This window comes from Dendropsophus ebraccatus, chromosome 8 (assembly GCF_027789765.1).
Source record: "Dendropsophus ebraccatus isolate aDenEbr1 chromosome 8, aDenEbr1.pat, whole genome shotgun sequence".
NCBI classification, from domain to species: Eukaryota; Metazoa; Chordata; class Amphibia; order Anura; family Hylidae; genus Dendropsophus; species Dendropsophus ebraccatus.
In genome coordinates this window covers 61,815,779-61,836,779 of record NC_091461.1, presented here as the reverse complement: position 1 = coordinate 61,836,779, position 21,001 = coordinate 61,815,779, and the positions used below count along the sequence as shown (strand labels likewise).

The 21,001-nt window shown below is 39.3% G+C and overlaps 1 protein-coding gene across 5 annotated transcripts in view; it reads right to left on the bottom strand.

Moving 5' to 3' along the window:
* Window positions 1–21,001, bottom strand: part of PALD1 (phosphatase domain containing paladin 1) — a 189,198-nt gene that overhangs the window by 86,328 nt on the left and 81,869 nt on the right. For all 5 annotated transcript variants that reach the window (XM_069980555.1, XM_069980556.1, XM_069980554.1 and 2 more), the window contains 8 exons: window positions 14,451–14,657; window positions 13,062–13,164; window positions 11,479–11,658; window positions 7,725–7,889; window positions 7,418–7,578; window positions 5,432–5,507; window positions 3,158–3,309; window positions 2,177–2,273 (listed from right to left, as the gene is read on the bottom strand). In XM_069980555.1, the coding sequence (XP_069836656.1) occupies window positions 2,177–2,273; window positions 3,158–3,309; window positions 5,432–5,507; window positions 7,418–7,578; window positions 7,725–7,889; window positions 11,479–11,658; window positions 13,062–13,164; window positions 14,451–14,657 (1,141 nt within the window). The remainder of the gene's footprint in view (window positions 1–2,176; window positions 2,274–3,157; window positions 3,310–5,431; window positions 5,508–7,417; window positions 7,579–7,724; window positions 7,890–11,478; window positions 11,659–13,061; window positions 13,165–14,450; window positions 14,658–21,001) is intronic.

Below are 21,001 nucleotides of genomic sequence, written 5' to 3'. Positions count from 1 at the left end.
TATTTCTAACGAATCCATCATTGTGCAATTCAATATACTGTCAAAAAATAAATATATAGATAAATATACATTTATTTATATATCTATTTTTTTAACAGTATATTTAATTGCAAAATGATGGATTCGTTAGAAATAAATTATTGATCAACGAAAGTGTCTTGATTACAAAGAAAATGTGTTTGATTAATTTAATATATTAACTATTAGAGGCATCGGCATTCGGCATCATTGCCGGCTATTTTTGAAGTACTCCGTACGGACCGCCTGTCAATCCACGGCCGCATATTCAGCCGCAAACAATGGTCTTGTTCATTTTTTACGGGTCCGTTTACGATAGGGCCGTAGATTCATACATAGTGTGCACTGTGCAGCCGTATATCCTATACTTCCAAGCATACACACGAACCACCAAAAATACCGCCGCACAATTACAGCCGCAAATACAGCCGCACTGTTACAACGTGTGAATCGAGCCTAATGGTGAATACTTTCCTCCAGCCCCTGTAGGGTTAAAATGCTCAATATACCCCTAGATTAATTCTTTAAGGTGTCTAGTTTCCAAAATGGGGTCACTTATGGGGGTTTCCAGTATACAAGCCTCCTAAATCAACTTAAGAAAAGAACTGGTCCCTAAAAAAATCAGTTTTGGAAACTTTGGAAAACTATGTGGTAATTTGCTGATAAATTTCTAAGCCCCATAACACCCTAAAAAAGTAAAATATGTTTATGAAATGAAGCCAGAATAAAGAGGACATATCGGTAATGTGACTTAGTAACTAATTTATGTGATACGACTTTCTTTTTTAGAAGCAGAGAATTTCAAAGTTCATAAAATGCTAATTTTTTTCAATTTTTCATGATATTTTGATGTTTTTCACAAAAAACACACAAAGTAGTGACCAAATTTTTCCACTAATATAAAGTGCCATATGTGACGTAAAGAATCGCTAGCATACGTTAAAGCATCACTGAGCTATCAGAGCATAAAGTGAGACAGGTCAGATTTTGAAAAATGAGCCTGGTCTTTTAGGTGCAAATAGGCTTGGTCTTGAAGGGGTTAAACCCTACCACCAATACAGTTAGGTTCCTGGAGTCCCTATAAATAGAATGAGAATCATGTCATGCACAACTAAGTCATATGTATAGGTTAACCTCTTCCACAGAAAATAATGTTATGCAATTATATACCTAATTCAGATTATTTGTTTTACAGGCGATTCAGCAGGAAATTATTTTCCCTACAGAATCCAGAGATTAATCTGTAGGGATTAAATCACAGAAAATTGTGCAAAGTAGGGCAGTCTTTTTTGTCGAGGGATTAATCTCCAGAGAATTCATTGCTGCCATTAATCTGCCTGTGTTGTTCAGCCCTTAATTACATGCACGCAGGTAGCCGCACATTATCTGCATTATGTGGAGAAGGCAAAAGTGGGAACGAAATACAGTATAAAAAGAGGACTTTTCCCCATCATACATCTTCTATTAAACAACAACAGCAGCAAAGAGGGAAAAAACATATAACAAACACTAATGTCTTCTGAAAGTATTAATGTGCCAGTGTGACACACTCAGCTGTATGTATGATGGCCACAAGTCTTCTACCTATATGAAAATCCAATTGAATGTAGAAGTGTGTGATCATCCTTCTAGCTAATTTCTTGTGATTTATGTTACACACTGACTTTTTGTAGTGCTGCAAGATTGATTTTAACTATTGGGCTCCAGCTGTAGTACAAAGCAATACATTGAGCTGTATGCAATTTTGTATACAACAGCTGTCACTTAATAGATAAAATCAATCATGTAGTGCTACAAGTCTCATTATAACCCTTACAGTCAACGCAATGCAATAATATATATCCGACACACAAAATGCAACTCAACTCAATGCAGTCACATGTATAACTAGCATCATGCAATCCAACTAGTCATATACTATATATGAGACACAGTACATTATGATTCTCAGACATCATATGACCCAGTGCAATCACAGGTGTCACACACTATGCATTCTGAAGCATTTACGTCTCTCATCTAGAAGTCAGTGTGATCATTTTATACCATTTTCCCTATTTAAAAATTGCATTATTAAAAACCTTTATTAATTCAGATCAGTCACACAGTCTAAAAGACAGCTACTGTAATGCAAGCAATCTGCCTTGTCAATAGTTACCTCTTCAACTATTTGTTCTCCATTTGGTACCATATTAATAAAGTTCTGTATCACTTGAAAACGTTCTTTTGGCAACTCATTGGTGCTCTGGGCGATCCTGGAATGCAAGTAGATTGTATTCAGAGAATGTGTAGAAAAGCGTACTTAAAGTATAAAAGAATTTAACCCAGGTGATGATAAACAACCTAAAAAACAAGTATTATATGCCCATACTAGTTTAAAGTATAGCGCTTAACGTAAAGGTTATGAATTCACTATGTTGATCAAAACATATCACAAAAACTTGTGTGTTACCAGCCAGACGGACCAGGCATATGGCTTGTAAAGAAATAATGAGAACAAAGCCAAGACTGCTCGCCAAATTACACTGGTGCCAAATAAACTACTACAAGACATTGTCATAGAAACCAGCTCCTGTATATACATCATACTATGTAAATACATCTGATATATATTATTGCCAGGCTCCTAAGAATGTGGAACATGCAAGCTGAATATTTCTTATGTATGTATTTGTTATTATTATATTTAGGATAAGTGAATACATATGCACTATGTGATTGTTGTATGATCTGCTGAGCCTGCATTTTTCACAGCTTATTAAAGCGAATGTACCAGCAGGTACATGGCTTTAAGATTTTTACATGAATAAATCGGCGCCGGAGTGGGGATGCCAGTGCCACGGTCCTTTTCTTGAACTGCGGCCCAGTTCCCTTGCATGATGCGGGTCTATTCCCAGTTACCATAACCACCTTAAGCACTGGAGGCGGGCCCACCGCTCCTCAGTGTGACGTTCTGCCCTCCCCTCTGTAATGCGACTCCTTTAGAATCAATGGAGGGGAGTGGTTTTGTCACACAGGAGGTAGAGGGGCCTGCCTCCAGTGTTTCAGGCTGGGACGGTGACCGGGAATAGACCGGCGCCGGTGTGGGAATGCCAGTGCCGTGGTCCTTCTATAACAAAAGACCGTCAGAAGAACTCACGTCTGTTTCTCGGTTGTGCCCTTTCGGTGATACAAAACTAATGTTCCCAGAATCATTGCAAGGTTTGTCCTACCAACGCCTGTCTGGCAACTGAAAAGCAAAGCAGGTGGGTGGCAGCTGGCATCATGAAGCCGCAGGAGACAAGGGTTTTCCTGAAATGAAAAAAGTATATGTTTAGTTGGAGAACTGAAGAAAATAAGTCCATATTAGCATCAAAGTTCTGTATTTTACACAAACCTCAAACTGTACACATGAGCCTGTGCAGTGGGCTTAGACAGAATCCATTATACCAATATAACCAAAAGTTATTATGTAAAGTTTGAGCTTTCTGGTACATTCTGGACATGGAGAATTAATTAAGGCCAATGCCAACAACAGCGGATTTGTATTACAACTCCAGGTCCAAAATAATCCACTGCCAGCTAGGTCTTTAAAAATATATACCATAGATACTATTATAATAACTGGGCAAAAAAAGACTAAATAGATTGATTACAAAATGTGTTAGTAGCATAAGAAAGTAAAAAAAAGATTAGACAATGGTGGGAATCCTGAACTGTATGGGGGGCACACATATATTGCACTTAGTATACCTAATAAAGTAGCACTAAATTACACTAATAGTGTCTATGCAAAGTAGCCAAGAATAAAAATCAAAAACATGTACGGTCAATGAGATTATTGGAGGATAATAAAATATGTAAAAAGGCAATTAAAGGGGTGATAAGCTTGTCCCTGATCGGCAGAGTGCTGACCCAGTCACACACGCCGATCAGCTGTTCCGGGCTACATTGCATAGCAGTGACAATGTGTAACTGCTGCTCAGGTTCCCTTCAAGTAAATAGAAGCTGAGCTGCAGTTATGTTACGAAGAGACAAACTTTGATCGTAGTGTAGTGCAGGCGTCGAACAGCGGATCCCTCTGATCAATGACTGATGAGTAGTGTTAGGTGGATCTGTCAAAATGTTTGGGTTCTGCAACATCATTTAGAACTAAACAGTCACTGTTTGATTCCCCACCTCTGCAGAAGTTGGATGCCACCCTAGGAAGCCACAGGCATCAAACTTCTGCAGCCACCGGGAATCAAACGCAGAACGTTCGGGTTCAGATGATGTTGACGAATCTGAAAATTTTGACAGATCCACTCAACAGTACTAATGATCTATCCTTTGGATAGCTCATCAGTCCATTTTGCCCTGCCCCTATAACCTGCCAGACAAATAAAAGCTTAAGATAGATGTTGTATTAAAATGACAAAAGAGGGTATGGCAGTAAACCATGTACAGTATCTATTCGAGATGAGCGAATTTACAGTACAAACAAAGCAAATCACTTTGCTAGCTTCACAATCAGTTTATCAGCCATCTGCCTTCGAAGTCTGTGCTGCTCCGCCTCGGGTGCCTGGAAAGCTGGATCCAGTCCTGGTAGAAGTTTTCCAAAACTAACTTAGCAAAGTTTTCTGAGACTAACTAAGTGATACACTAGTATCTATGCCCCCTGTAAGTAAAGTACACACATGAGAACTTACAAATAATAATGATGTGGCCATTGAGATCTGAATATTAATGAAAGCCATGATGTACAAGATCTAAGGTGATCCCACTTAATAGTGTACACCAATGACTTAATTTGTAGGCACATCTGTTAGTTCTCTGTAAAATATTTTCTACCATCACAAAACCATCACAAGAAATTTTGCTAACAAGGATTACTTTGAAGAGGTGAAGTCTGAGCTTTAGGAGCAGATACACTGTAGATTTGGCAGATTCACATAACACAGCAGTAACTCAAAGTGATATTTGCCAACTTCAAACAACTCCTGTAAGTGCAGTGATTCACCTCCTGGCACTACTTGTATATTCTTATGGTAATGTGCCAGAGTCAGTTCTGAAAGTCTACAGTGTGGGCTAAAGTTCAATCTAATATTTGTATGTAAATGACTACTCATACTAAAATGTGTAGTACTACTCTAGACTCTGAAATCGGCCCAAAACACTTTGTATAGTTTCACATTCCATTCCGTGATCACATTTGGCAACTTGGTTCTCTTGAAGACATGTTGTACTGAGGAAGGTGGAGTATTTAATACATGTTCACTTTGTATCCCATCAAGGACAGGAAATACGAGCAGTGGTTTCAAACTTCCTCTAGTAAAGCGATGGGTAGCCTGATTACATGTACCAGTGTAATGTACATGTGAACTGCACCAACATCCTACAAGTTCACAGCTAGGCGAGGCACATAAAGGCACTGGATGCTAAAAGTTTTTCTCACCCTGAGAAAGTTAACAAACGCATCAAACTGTGATTCCAGAGGAGCGCCATCTACTGGTAGTGGCAAACGGTGGTATCTGTAAAATACAATACAAGCCTTATTATTATGTGATAACTTTTTTTTTGCTTATAAAAAAAAAGTCAAGAATTTCAACCTTTTTTTCAAATAGTGTTTTACAACTTTTTGTAATAAGTTTTTTTGGAAAATTCATTAGAGAAGCATATTAAAATTGCAGAAAAAAAAACCACAAAGCCATCAAAACACCACAAAGAAAAACCCAAAGAAAAATTTTAATGTTTTATTATAGACATGTAGGGGGGAGATTTAATAAAGAGTGTAAAATATAGACTGGTGTAAATTGCCCACAGCAACCATCACAGCTCAGCTTTCAGCTCTGGTAAAATTAAAGCTGAGCTGTGATTGGTTGCTGATGACAGTTTACACCAGTCTATATTTTACACTTTTTAATAAATCGTGGCCGTAATATATTTTCACAATAATGCTGTGATTTAAACCACCCTTGGAATCTGTCAGGTCCATGCCAGGTACAGAGCTGCAGACTCCAGAAGAGATAGAGAGATGAAACAAATGATACATTTGCTTTTGCTGATTTGCAAAGATTAAAAAAAAAAAATTATATATATATTTAATTTTTTTGGGGGGGAAACTGAAGAGAATGCCACAGAAGAGATGCTATGCCACAGCATGCACACTTTTTCCCCTACTGTGAAAGGGAAAAGGCGTGCATGCTATAGCTCAGCTTCACTTCTGTAATACTTCAGCTTCCAAAGAAAAATGCGATTTGTCATCAGCAAAGACAAAGGCATCTTGTTTTATCTATATATCGCCTATCTGCCTGTGTCTGCAACTCTGTAGCTGGTATGGACCTGACAGATTCCCTTTGAAGGGAGCCTATCGCTGCTTTCATTTTGCCTCAGCCATGATCAGAATGGTCTCTGGTAGCTTCTCTGGTGAGAGAGAGATCTATCAACCAAGGCTGGAGCAGGGAGAAGCCATTGGGGACCACCCAATAACTCATGGTTCAGGTAGTAGAAAAGTGATTACAGGTTCCCTTTAATAATACCTTTGGATAAAAGGTCTAAAACAATACACCACCACAAACAAGAAAATTCAGGCATAAACATGCACTGTGCAATACTGCCAGAAAATGCAAGGGTAGCCTTGAATTTCTGCCACATACTTTGAGAGTTTAGACAGTGTTTTTAATTGTAGTCATGGGTGAAGATTAGCCAAACTCCAGGTCTCTAACGTACAATCCCAAGGAATACGCCACTGTGTAAACTACGGTATCTATTATCATTGAAAACAATAGGGTGTGTTCTGCTGAGTTGCTGTATTAGCTCTGCTATTAAAAATAGTGAACTGTTTATGTGCTGTTGTAGTGAAATGGCACCACTGTTAATAAGCAGCATGGGATACTGCGAAGCGAATTCCACTACATCCTACGGGGCTCCAAAGCAGACGGACGCAAACCGTTGCATTGACAGAAAAGGACATTGGCGTGTCAGATGAGAAACATCACAAGACAAAAATCTTGTAACCATTCCTGAAAAAAAAAAACTGGTGGTGGCAACTTTGTTTTTGTAGCAATCACTAGTCCCACTCATCCATGTGAAAGGCACACCTAGCCTATTTGGGTATGACTCCATCCTTACAGATTACATACACCCATACATGCTGATTGTCCTCCCAGGGCGGATGGGATCTTGCAGCAAGACATTGTGACATATCACATGGCTAGAAATGTCTGACATTGGTTGGAAAAGCATGACCAAGATTTCCAAGTCCTACCCTGCCCCCCTAATTCCCAGACGTTAACCCAATTGAGCATCTGGGGGACCACCTTGATTGTCATGTTTAGGCTATGGCTCCTCCCACACACCCTCTGTCAGGTTGGATGTATTTCCACATCTTCTATATTAATACGTAGATGTATTTGCTCGCACAAACTTTACGGGTATTTACCTGTAGGAGGGCAGTAAGAAAACAGGCCTGTTATACACTTCCTCTGTTACATGTATGTCTTCTTCACACTCAACGTTGACGGAGTGAGGCTCATCCTTAAAATGTTCAATGTCATTATATACAAAATAACTGTTCCCACTCAGCTGGGCAAAGTCATAAAGCTGAACAAAAACAAAAAGGACAAAATATGTCAAAAAATATTTTTTCATCCTAATAAATTATACATTTTGTTGTTCTGACAGTTCTGTGCATTTAAGACAACATACTATATTGTGGACATAATTTGCGTTTTATAAAACTGACAAACCTCTTTCCGAATAGCAAGTTCCAAATTCTCTACTCGAACGCCTTTTTCCAGATTGTGCAAATTTTCATGCAAATTCTCCTTCCTTCTTGGAGTGTAAGGCACATAGTCACTTTCCAGTCTCAGGAACACCACTGGTTCTTCACGGACACAGACAAACATGCATTCCTGCAGCAGGACACAGGAAGGATATAATGATTTTAAAATCCAATTTTACATCCAGCCCTATTAAACCCAATTATAATACAGTGATACCTTGGTTTAAGAGTAACTTGCATTGAAAGCGTTTTGCAAGAAGAGCTCACAGTTTTTCAAAATTGTAACTTGGTTTAAGAGCATTGCCTTGGTTTAAGAGCTCCCTGTACTGGGTAGGAGGGAAAGTTGGGGAGGGACATGGTCTTCATAGTGGGGTCTACAGCACTGTACTCTGACCCAGGAAATCTCCCTCACCTTCCAAATCATAGCAGAACCACTTCCGGCTAGGGCTTACATCAGGGGACAGGACTGTGGAGGTAATCTCTTCATAGCTGTAACCCCTCTCTCCCCAGACAGAGTGCTGCATTTAAGTGCCCACATCTACCCTGCTCATTCCTTCATGCTCCCTGCACACTGCTGCTATAATGTGCCTGCACTTACACTCAGATATACACACTACTGTACAGAAAAGTCTTTGTCCTCCTGCACAGCTCTGTGATTCTCACTTCCTGATTGGTCCATGCTAAACACACACCCCTTCCCCACTGCTGTCATGTGACCACACAGACCTCTGACAGCAGCCCTGCTTCTCTATTCTAGCCTGTTGTACTACACTACTGCATGATAGGGATCTGCAGTTCCATTCTGTATCTACAAACTGCTGCTGTGTTATCAGGGTTATGCCGTTACTATACATTATACTCCACATGCTGATTACTATACTGTACAGTAACCTATAATATCACATATTCTGCTATTTCTAAATGTTTGTTTCTCTTGTTTTACATGGTATTCAGAATAAAAAAATCATTTTTGGGATGTGGAACCATTTGTCTTCATTTCAACGATTCTCTATGGGAATATTTGCTTTGGTTTAAGAGTGATTTGGATTACAAGCATGGTCCCGGAACAAACTATGCTCGTAATTCAAGGCACCACTGTATATATTTCTATGTATCAAGAAGGATGTGAGTCACTGGAAGACTTATACACATCTATTACCTTGACACTACATTTCATTTTAGATTGCAATACAATCTCTTGAGCTTTATATTTTTTAGGGAAAAAAACTGATTAAAAGGGCCAATAATCGGCCTGTGTAAAAGTGGTACCGATCAGCCAAGGACAGGGAACACCCATCCTTCGCTGACTGGGTCTTAGAGCGGGCTTTAAAATTTATTGTTGTCAGTCACACATCTTCCTGTGTAAACAGGGTTATGTGTGGCCAAGAATAATAAAAGAAAACTGACAGCACATATATAGGTATAAATCTGTGCTGTCAGTTTAAAGATCACAAGCAGTAGTTTATACTTACATCCACATTCCTTGTGATCCGAGATCTAGGTCTCCCATCCTGTATCGCTGTATCTTCAGGCCCCATCTTCTCCAGAATGATTGACAGCCAGAGGAGGGGGGCCCTGAAGATACAGCCAGCGGCTAGAAGACCTGGATGCTGGATGCCAAGCAGCATGGATATAAGTATACACTTTTGCCCTGTACTCTGACCCAGGAAGTCTCCCTCACCTTCCAAATCATAGCAGATCCACTTCAGGCTGGGGCTTGAATGGGGGGACAGGACTGTGGAGGTAATCTCTTCATAGCTGTAACCCCTCTCTCCCTGGACAGAGAGCGCTGCATGTATGTGCCCACATCTGCCCTGCTCAATCCTTCATGCTTCCTGCAGTCTCTGTCAGCCCTTGTGTTTCCTATCCTCCCCATTCCTGTACAGTAACTTATAATATCACATATTCTGCTGTTTCTGAATGTTTGTTTCATCTGTTCTACATGTTATTCAGAATAATAAATCATTATTTTTGGGGTGTGCAACCAATTGTCTGCATTTCTATGATTTATTATGGGAAAATTTGGTTTGGTTTAAGAGTGGATTTGGATTGCAAGCACGGCCCCGGACAAATTATGCTGGTAATCCAAGGCACCACTGTATAAATATTTGCCGCTGTTCCTATGATACTAAGTGACAGCCAGCAGATCTTTGTTATCATTAAGAAAAAAAATATTTCAACATGTTTAACCCCTTCGCGTCAGTAACATGTATATATACGTTCCTACTGCACACACCCCGTGCAGTAGGAATGTATATATACGTTCCTGACTGACAGGGTTCTTCATGTGAGCGGGAGCGCTCCAGGGAAAGCGCTGCCACTCACATCACTGAGTCCGGGGCCGGAGGTAATGAGAGTCAGCTGCGATCCCGCAGCCGACTCATTAACCCCTTAAACAACACGATCTACAGCTGCTCTAAGGTGCTCAGTGACAGATCAAGCATCTGTCACTGAGTGATCGGGTCCCTATCGCATGTAGTGACAGGTGGGGGTAAGCTCCTTACCTCAGTCCTGTCGGTTCGGCGATCCATGTATAGAGTCTGCTCTCAGGCAGGCTCTATACATAGATCGCCGATAACATTGATCTATGCTATGACATAGCATAGACCAGTATATGCAATCTAATGATTGCATGTTAAAAAAAAATGTAATAAAAAAGTGTTATAAATATATTAAAAAGAACCCTTGCCCATTATAAATATAAAAATATAAATAAATAAACTAATTACATATCATAGCGTGCGGAATTGTCCAATCTATTAAAATATAACATTATTGTTCCCGTACGGTGAACAACGTAAACGGAAAAAAAAAAAAAAAAACGCACCAGGATTGCTGATTTTATTAAATTATATATCACAAAAGAAAATCATAAAAGGCAATCAAAAGTTTTCTGTTACACCAATATATTAATATAAACAAAAGATCATGGCACTGCAACCAGCCCTGTAGGTGGAAAAATAAAAGCGCTATGGCTCTTAGAAGGCGGGGAGGAACATTGCATTAATTTGACCTGGACTTTTGTACATCAAAGGGCTCTGTCTTGAAGGGGTTGAAGACAAGAATCAGCCGACATCGTGCATGTCAGCTGATTGTTGCTTTTTAACAGAAGCTATTTGTCCAAGCGATTATCGGCCAAGTATGGTCAATAATCGCTTGGTGTAATAGGGCCTTTAGACTGTCTAGTGTAAGTTTACACTGCATACAAATTAGACAGGTTTAGTAAATCAGAGCACAATGCCCAAGAACCAAATTTTTTAATTGGGTTGTCACAAGGGACAAGTGAGACACACAGGGAGCTGCTGTCAGTAAGTGCATTTACTAATACTTTACACTGAACAGTTCTACTATAAAGTGCACAACCCCTTTAAAGATTTTCTTCCAGAATCATTAAGAAAAGAAATATTTTCAGAGTTTTTCAAACGTCTCAGAGGAATCAACTCATATTGGGTTAAGAAATTGGGTTTAATAACTGGCTAATCACTATTATTATCTACTAAATTATGTGTCTAAGACCACTTGTTACAGTATGACCACTCCTATCTACATAGAATTGGCTAGCAACACTTTAGCAAATCCATCTTCAGAGACAAGAAGTTATTTATATATAGCAAAACATGAAATGATAAAAGGAGGGTGACAGCAGTCAGAAGCCAAATTCTCAGCTATCAGTGTGTGTCCATCCTTTACGGACACACAAGTCTACTTCTATTTGGTACCTTATGACCATCATTCTGGAGCTTCTGCAGTACTTGTTTGAAGCCATTCAGGCTGGGTTGGCCCATTCCATACACCTCATATCCTCCTTTTGCTTGTCGGAAATTAGGTGCGCCAAAACTACTTGTAGTGTTTAGAACATCTAACTTGCTGTACACATCCCGTACCATAAAATATTTACCCTAAAAGAAAGAACAATGGGCATATTATTAAATAGAAGACTATATTAACAAACATTAACTACTACTTGTTTTGCAGATTTTAGTCATATGAGATGGGAATACCAAGAAGTTTGTTTGCAAGTTCTTACACCTTTAATCACATCTTGCCTGCTCTTGTAGATGGGACATGATGCTTGTCTTACAAAACAAGAACTCTATACTATAGTATAGGGCTTTGTGTATCAACACAGAGTCTTAAAAAAATACATCCCATACATACATTAAACTGTACCTGTCCTTGGTTCAGGCTCTCAACGTTCCGTGTGTAGACGCAGCTGCCGACAGAAGTTTGGGTTGCTTTGGAAATGTCCTAATAATCTGTGAATTACATGCTAAAGCCCTATTAAAGGGGTTATCCAGTGCTACAAAAACATGGCCACTTTCTTTCAAAGACAACACGACTCTGTCTCCAGTTCAGGTGCGGTTTGCAATTAAGCTCCATTCACTTCAATGGAACTGAGCAGCAAAAACCCGCCCAAGCTGGAGACAAGAGTGGGGCTGTCTCTGGAAGAAAGAGGCCAAGGTTTTGTAGCGTTGGATAACCCATTTAAGAAGAATAGGGTTCAAGCATGGAACGATGAATGCACAGATTATTAGGATTAGAGATAAGCGAAGCTCAAGCATGAGTTCATCCAAACCAGAGGGTTCAGCATTTGATTAGCGGTGGCTGCTGAAGTTGGATAAAGCCCTAAGGTTGTCTGGAAAACATGGATACAGCCAATGACTATATCCATGTCTTCCACATAGCCTTAGGGCTTTATCCAACTTCAGCAGCCACCGCTAATCAAATGCCGAACGATCGGGTTCGGATGAACTAGAGCATGCTCGAGGTTCACTCATCTCTAATTAGGATGTTTTCACAGTTACCCAAACTTTCATTGACAGCAGTGTCTACTCACATAAGGTTTGGAGCCTGAAACATGACAGGTACGCTTTAAGAAGTAAACCAAAGTCCAATTTCCTTTGAAATTGATACAGAAATAATAGTTGCCCTCCTAGTGCGTGGGGATTGAGGGCTACCAAAATTCCAAGGAAAATAGAAATCTGCTAATAATATCCGGTTAAAAACAATGCAAGCATTTAAATTGTCACTGATGGATGTTGACTATAGTCACAAATATTGCAGATATTGGGGAAAGGAAGGATAAGACATATTGGTTTTCCACAGATCAGTCTTTTTGTTCTCCCTTCATTAAAAACACATGAACTCTTGGCCAAGCATGCATGTGTTTGGGGATCTTAGGAGAGAAAACTGTTAGCCAATAGACAATTAAGCTTAATGCTATCTTATGCATATGGTCAACTTAACTCTTTGAATCTATATGAGCTTTGTTTTTTTTAAAAGGCAGGATGTTACATCTCACCTGTACAAGATAGTGTTCAGGCATGGTCTCAGAGATCCTCCCAACAGAATAATTGGCTTTAAGTAAATCATCATGAATCTGGAACTCTTCTCTACAATTGTACCTAGGAGAAAAAAGCTCATCCTTTAAACTGTATCTGTCATGGCAACTTTTGAAACTTAAATCAACAGTAGATGTTGGTAATAATAATAATAATAATAATTATTATTATTATTATTATTATTATTATTAATATTTTAGTTATCTTGGAAAACGCTGGACATATTGAGCTGTGACTCTGTACTGGTCGGAATTCCAAAAAGACTAAAAATCTGTCTTCAGGAGACTGGACCTGGATACAAGTAAGTTCAGCTTTGTTTTACAGCACGATAAAAAAAAATAATGTATATTACAAACTTGCTTTATTAAAGCGACTCTGTACCCACAATCTGACCCCCCCAAACCACTTGTACCTTCGGATAGCTGCTTTTAATCCAAGATCTGTCCTGGGGTCCGTTTGGCAGGTGATGCAGTTATTGTCATAAAAATAACTTTTAATCCAGCAGCGCTGTATCTAACGGCCGGGGCATACATTTGTATATACATTAGGCTGGCACAACCTCCCTGTCCTTCCTTTCCACCCTCCTCATCATTTACTGCTGTTTGAGGTTTGCACAGGTGTATTAACGATCCAGCCCATGTTCATTATACAAACAGGTGGGGAATAGGGAGCAATCTACCTGGAGCATTCCTAATGCTGAGGAGGGTGGGGAGGGGAGGAAGGACAGAGAGGGTGTGCCAGCCTAATGCATATACAAATTTAAGCCCCCTGCCGTTAGACACAGCGCTGCCAGATTAAAAGTTATTTTTATGACAATAACTGCATCCCCTGCTGAACGGACCCCAGAACAAGATCTTGGATTAAAAGCAGCTATCCAAACGTACAAGTGGTTTGGAGGGGTCAGATTGTGGGTACAGAGTCGCTTTAAACTTTTTTATTTACATTTTCAAAGTTATAGTGACACTAAGTTTGTTTTATCAGATCCCTCTTCTATACATTGTCACTTTTATGCAAAACTGTTTTCTAAATAATCATTATGTTCTCACCCTGTTTGTAACTGATTGTGACACTATTCATAGTGACGCTATTCAATTACACTGAAATCCGTGAAGTGCTGCGGAATCTGTGTGCGCTATACAAATAAAAGCATTATTATTATTATTCTATAGTAGACACTAGTATTTTTAAGGGCACACTGTAACAAAAAAAACTAGCATGTTAAAGTAGTAGCTTCTCTTTGGAGATTTTTTTTAACAAGCATTAAATATTTGTATGTCCTCTGTTAAGTTAATTTTGCTAGTTACCCAGTGAAGCTTTTCATTAAAAGAACGGCATTATATTGTACTCACGTAATTACAACTGGAGCCACCTTGTTGGTGATGATAGATTTGGCCTTGTTGTGAATGTTCACCGTCTGAAAAGAGTGGATGCTCAGAGAGTTTCGGTCTTCTGTACTTGAACTTGCACTGCCATTTCCTTGGAGGCTTTCACTAGGGGGCACTGTGGGGGCCGGCTGTTGAGCTGCACTGGCAGTTGTACCCATACTCCACAAACGCCTTAAAAGGAAAATAATAATAATAATCATAATAATCATAATCATCATCAACCAAAGTTAGGGTCCATTTACACAGAAAGATTATCTGACAGATTACCTGCCAAAGATTTGAAGCCAAAGCCAGAAACAGACTATAAACAGGGAAAAGGTCATAAAGAAAAGCCTGAGATTTCTCCTCTTTTCAAATCCATTCCTGGCTTTGGCTTCAAATCTTTGGAAGATAATCTGTCAGATAATCTTTCTGTGTAAATGGACCTTCAGTGGGAATAAACAAACTATTTTGTCAAGGGCAACTTGTCACCATAAAAAAAGCTATCCAAGCTATAAACATCATGTTATAGAGCAGGAAAAACTGAGTGTAATATATATATATATATATATATATATATATATATATATATATATATATGAAAAGATTTGGTATAAATTATTTTTAGTATAACGTTTAATGTTTCCATGCTAAAAAAGGAATTTAAATAAAGAAATTTCAAGGTTTATATCTTTGTGGGAAAAGATTCTGTATATCAGTCTGCTCTTTCTACAACATGATGGTGATAGATAAGATAACATTGTCTTTGGGGCAGGTTCCCTTTAATTATCACTACCGACATGCTACACAACACATAGTCAGTAATTTCCTAGAAAAGCATAAAAATCTCAGCATCACACAGAACTAGAGTTAACTTACAGATGTTCTACAAGAAGGCTGCAGACAATGAACATTTGCAAGATATCTAATAAATTGTGGTCTGGAACATACGATATGTGTGTGGGCAGGAGAGGTGGAGTTGATTTACTTCTGTCTGGCGAATGATCATGGTTTAAGCATCTTATTTCAGAATCTGACACATGCACAGATTAGAAGGTTGAAGGTATTGCTGCAATTCATGTGGTTTAGGATATGAGATGGTAAACTCAGGCACTGAGGGTTTCCTGTTCAGTGATAAAACATCCGGCTCTACCAATGAGTGTTTGGATAAGAAAAGTGAAGATTGGTGTCCTTTCGGTCACTTTAGTATAGCAGGAAATTAAATACAATATAGAAGTTGCCCTCTCTCTATTAAATAGGACTTTACATCACTACAAGGTCTTAGAAACAGGTATCAATCTTTGAAGAAAAAAAAAGAATAAAAGGAGATATAATAGGCAAAATGTGCAGATGAGAAAGGTAGGAAAAAGCAGAATGAGGCATGATGGACATTACCTATCCCTTGTTCTTGACGGAGATAAACAGCTCTTAAAGGTATTTGACATCAGCTGATTCTTCTGTATTTAAATAACATGCAAGTTTAGCTGACCATGCATCTTAGCAGTGAAGTCAGGCAGAATAACTGTCAGCTGAAAATGGTCATTAGAGATGAGCGCAACTACAGCATGCTAGTGTGCTATCGTTTGGCACTGGAATACCAGTGGCTAAAGAAGTTGGATGCAGCCCTAGGAAAGCTGGGAAAACATGGATACAGCTTATTCACAGATTATTGCAACCTACTATTTAATAACTTTCCAGCAGCGTCCTCGCTTATATGACAGACAGAATTACACCAGTATATAAATAACAGCTCATAATAGCTAAACCTCACAGCTCAGCCTTCCCTCTCTGAGAAATAACCACTGGAGAGGTCACAGAGCATGCCCCAGTATATTTTGTCAAAATCCATAGATCTTGCTGTAAAGCAAAATTTTAGGTCCTTAGAAGACATCAACAAGGCCTGACTAAAAAGAAGGTTTATGGTACCGACATTTAAAAGGTCTACTTTTGGGAGTTGAAAAGTCTAATGCTATGTTCTCTTGGCACATTTTTTGGTTTTAAAAAAAAAAAAACAGAAACACAAGGCACATCTTCAAATTTTTGCTATGTATTCAATTATTTTTGGTGTTCACTTTTGTTTAGGGCATGCACGCAATTACATGACTTTACACCTAGCTATGCCCATTTGAAATTTACACTTTAAAAATAAACAATGTGAATTATGACATTTGTTTCTAGTATAAATAATGGGAAGAGTATTGCATATTTTATTCAACATTTTTTTGGGGGAGGGGGTAAATCTAAAAAAGCCAGCTTTGCGCGGGCTCTGCACAGCAAATCTACACCTGCTTCCAGCACGTGTATATTTGTATAATAGTATATTCTTGCGAGGCATAAATCATGATAAAATTAGGGGCGGGAGGAGGCCATGCCTCCTCTACACTTTGCTGCCCCCTCCTGCCCGCTATCAGGTGAGCGGGTGGTACAGCAGGCATATGCCAAGGAGAAGGGGAAAATCTAATACTTCACTAACTGTTCAGTGTAATTCAACATAGTTCGTTCATATGCTGGGATCAGATGGAGTAAAGGTTTGTAGTAACCATTGTAACTTATGTCTATCGCTTTGTATATTATGGTGAACCATTTCAGGTAGCTCTCGTTTGTGATTGTTCGTAGTCAAGAAGTGGCATTCATCAACATCACAGTTTGTTCCTAATGATTGTATTTTTGTTGTGTCCATATGAGGATGTCATTTGTCAGGTATTTCCTGCCTTTGCTATCAATGTGCAGCACACTTGTAGACTGGTAATGAGGCTAATTGTGTTACATTGTCCTGTACTGCCAGTCTGTATCATGCGAGGAAGTCCCCTTTCCATAAATAAGTTATCTTCGGGATTTCCTTTAGCCATCATAGAAACTACTTCACAAATGAATGCTGACAAATTACGTAACTGGTTTTACTGCTGTGCCCATAAAGAAAGTGGTGTCCCCCAGGCAAAGCTCTCAGTTATAAAAGACAAATTGTAATTTTCCATTAAAAACAGAATAAAAAGTCAGATCTGGGGTAGCTACAATAGATACAGCGTCAAATGTATCATGACAGATCACATTGACATATAATGGAGTTCATGCAGTGTTTATCAGGGTTCTGATATTTTTGAGTTTTGATGCCCACTATGGAGATCTAGATAATAATAAAAATAGCCCCAAACGCCCCGAAAATCAGTGTTATTTAAAGATTTAAATGGGAGACTTATGGTGTGTTTACAAAGAGATCTATCTGAAAGATTTTTGAAGCCAAAGCTAGGAATGGATTTGAAAAGAAGAGAAATCTCTTTCCTTTATGACCTGTACCCTGTTTATAGTGCACACACTAAAAGATCCCCATATTTGTAAACACACAGGTTAATAATTTCATAGCATATTATCAACCTAGTAGGCAGTGGATGCCGCCAAAACACAAGTCATGTCCTTTCCTCATCTTACACTTCATAAAATGAGACATTTTTATCTGTTCTTTGTAGGCTAGAGCCTCAATAGTTCACATAGAAGATCAGAACTTTGTAATGCCAAAGCCTGGATCACAGCAACTCTCCACGGACAAAAACCTAGTTCTCATCAGAGGCCGCACCATAATAGGCAGCGTTTATGTTATCTGAAGGAAGCATTAATGAGCTCCGAATCCCAGGAGACTAAGTGATGCATTAAAAGCAGCTAATGTCAAGCATGGACTTTTATTTTCTAATTTAGAAGATCAATGCCACTTTAAAAAGTGAACTGTACATCATAACTAAATGTGGATTCTTCATCATAAGAAAGACTCATCTTGACAACCCGAAGGTGAGATTCAAGTCCAAACTGAACCCAGTTGTTCAAGATGTACACTGACCTCTATCTGAGAGTGCCCCATTGTAATCCTATGACCTAACAATGCACTCACAAATATATTAGATTTTTTTTTTTAGAAGATATCAACACAGAAAAATACATTTTAGCCACAGGCAAATGAAAATCTGAGCTTTTACTCTAAGGGTGCCTTCACACACACACCGGATCTGCAGCAGATTTGATGCGGTGTTCAGTTATTTAGAACAATAGAACAAATCAGCTGCATATCTGCTGCGGATACGCAGCAGAAAATCCGCTGTGATACAGTGTGTGTGAAGTTACCCTAAGAGTCAAAACCAAAACAAATGCCGTAAAATGTCCATGTGACAAAGGCTTCTAAAGCCCCTATTAAACAGGGCAATGGGGAGAGCAAGTGAGTGCCGACCTGTCAAGTCAGTGCTCGCTTGCGGAGGAGGAGCAGGTAAGAGCTGGGGGTCTGCCCGGGTGATCGTCAGATCATCCGGGCAACCCATAGGGGACAGCCGCGGTCTGCTGCCGTTACTCCTATTACATGGAGCGACAGAAGCAGATCATTAACAGGCTGATTGTGTTTCAGCCTGTTGAAAGACAACGATTAGCCAACATGCATTATCATTGTCTTCTATTACACAAAGTGATTATCGCCCGTAGCGGTTGGTATCAGCCGAATACGGTGGATAATCGCTTTGTATAATAGGGCTCTAAGCTTGGTGGTCACTCACAATGAGAATTTTTTATAGACTATTATATCAGAAGTATAGTCTTGTGGGAGAACACGTTGGGAGTCCTAGTGGTCAGAACCTCCCACAATCTTAACGCTTCTACTGTGGATGGGGGGGGATAAGTGTATTTAACTTAAAATACCTCTCATAAATGCCTCTTTTAGACAAAGGTTGGAAATAACGTGTTAAAGTGACTGTACCACCAGGCCCAGGCTGAAGCACTGGAGGCGGCCCGATCCACCCTTAGTGGGAGGAAACCCTAGCCCCTCTATGATAGGGTTCCATTGATTCTAAAGGAGTCACGTCATAGAGGTGCTGGAGTTTCTTTCCACTAAGGGTGGGTCTTCCCACTAAGGGTGGGTCGGCCCGCCTCCAGTGCTTCAGCCTGGGCCTGGTGGTACAGTCACTTTAATCAAAGGCAACTGCATGAATATTCTGTGTACTTATATACTGTATAGTTATCAGGGTTGAATTGACCCTGGAAAGCTAACAACACACTAGGAGGCACAGAACTTGTCCTAACATGTATCGATATCTGACCATAGCTTTAACCATTGGGCTTTAACTAAATTAAAAAAAGTTTTTTATCCAATCTTATAAGATAATCAACTGGCAGCCACCTCCAATGCAGTCTTCCTTCCTGTCAGAGACCTTATACCGACTAAAGTGCATACAATTATGTGGGTGGTCCAGACACATCAACAAGCAGAAAGCTGAAATGACATCAACACAATCTCCATTTTATTTAGCTTTTACTGAATTTGACAAGATGTTAGTAAAAAGTATTCTTTTTAATGAAAATAGATGAATTGTTTACTAATACAGAATGTGCGCACAGAATGCAGCAATTCAGTCCAATAAAAAACAAACAGGTTGCTTTGGTTAACTAAACAATTGTTCAGTTGATTGAGCATTATTCCATTAATTCTGGGCTGAGCTCTCTTTAGAATAATATGGGAACAGCTGCACTTATTCATTAGACACCAGTTGATAATTAGCGACTGACAAAAGGATGGCAGAATTAAAAGCAGAACTGCTAAAGCTCACAGTATTCCAAGCTCAGTAAGGGCTGGAACCAATCCTGACATTCATTGTAGGAGGATTCAGAAAACTGTCTTTAGGATAGCCAACAGGTCTTAAGACTAGCACTAACAAAGTAGGTTCCTTCTGAAACCTAAGGAAATTTGCACTTTAGTTGAACCTTACATTTTTGTTGGTACCAGCTGTGTGGGGTTCTCCCAACTGACCACTGACAGACAATGTCGGTGGCAAAGCCGCAGCCAAATGTTCCTGTGTGTGTGTGTGGGGGGGGGGGGCAAACGTTTAGCCATCAGTTATTGAAGGTGTATGGGGAGCTTTAATCTAAAAGTTGGATTACTATTAAATATTAACCTTTACTAACCAATGGAGTGAGAGAGTTTATGTCATGTATAATGGACACATAGAGCAAGAAACCACTGCAGTCACCAATTGGCTGAGCAGGTAGTTTCCATTGGGATTTTAGGAAGCCAGGAGAAACTGAAGACTGGAGGCTGACAGAAAGCTGGTGACACTGTGCTGGGGATGGATAAGCATAGCTTCTTTATTGTGTTTCCCCCACCTCCTGACCACCTGGGATTTTTAGATTTGGCCAGAGTTCTCCTTTAAGCAAATGTGAGGTATAAATATAGAGTTAAAAAAAAAAACCCTCAAACACAGTCTGAAGTACACATCCAGATCGAGGGCTGATTAGCTTTGCAGACATTCATTCAAATTTTTTGCTTTAAAAAGTGGAGGATTCGGTTTCCAAATTGCTTGAAATACAAAAAAAAAAAAAAAACATTTTTAGGTCTGGAAGTCGGTGAAAGAAAATTCCGATAATGTATCTGATATTGCAGGAAAAATATTGGAAAATTGGAAAAATATAAAACTGTCTGGCTGCGGCTTACCCTTACCCTCCCCATAGAGTGCATAGAAATGTTCAGCTATGCTGAACTTCCATGTGTACAGGGATGATGGGAGAAATAT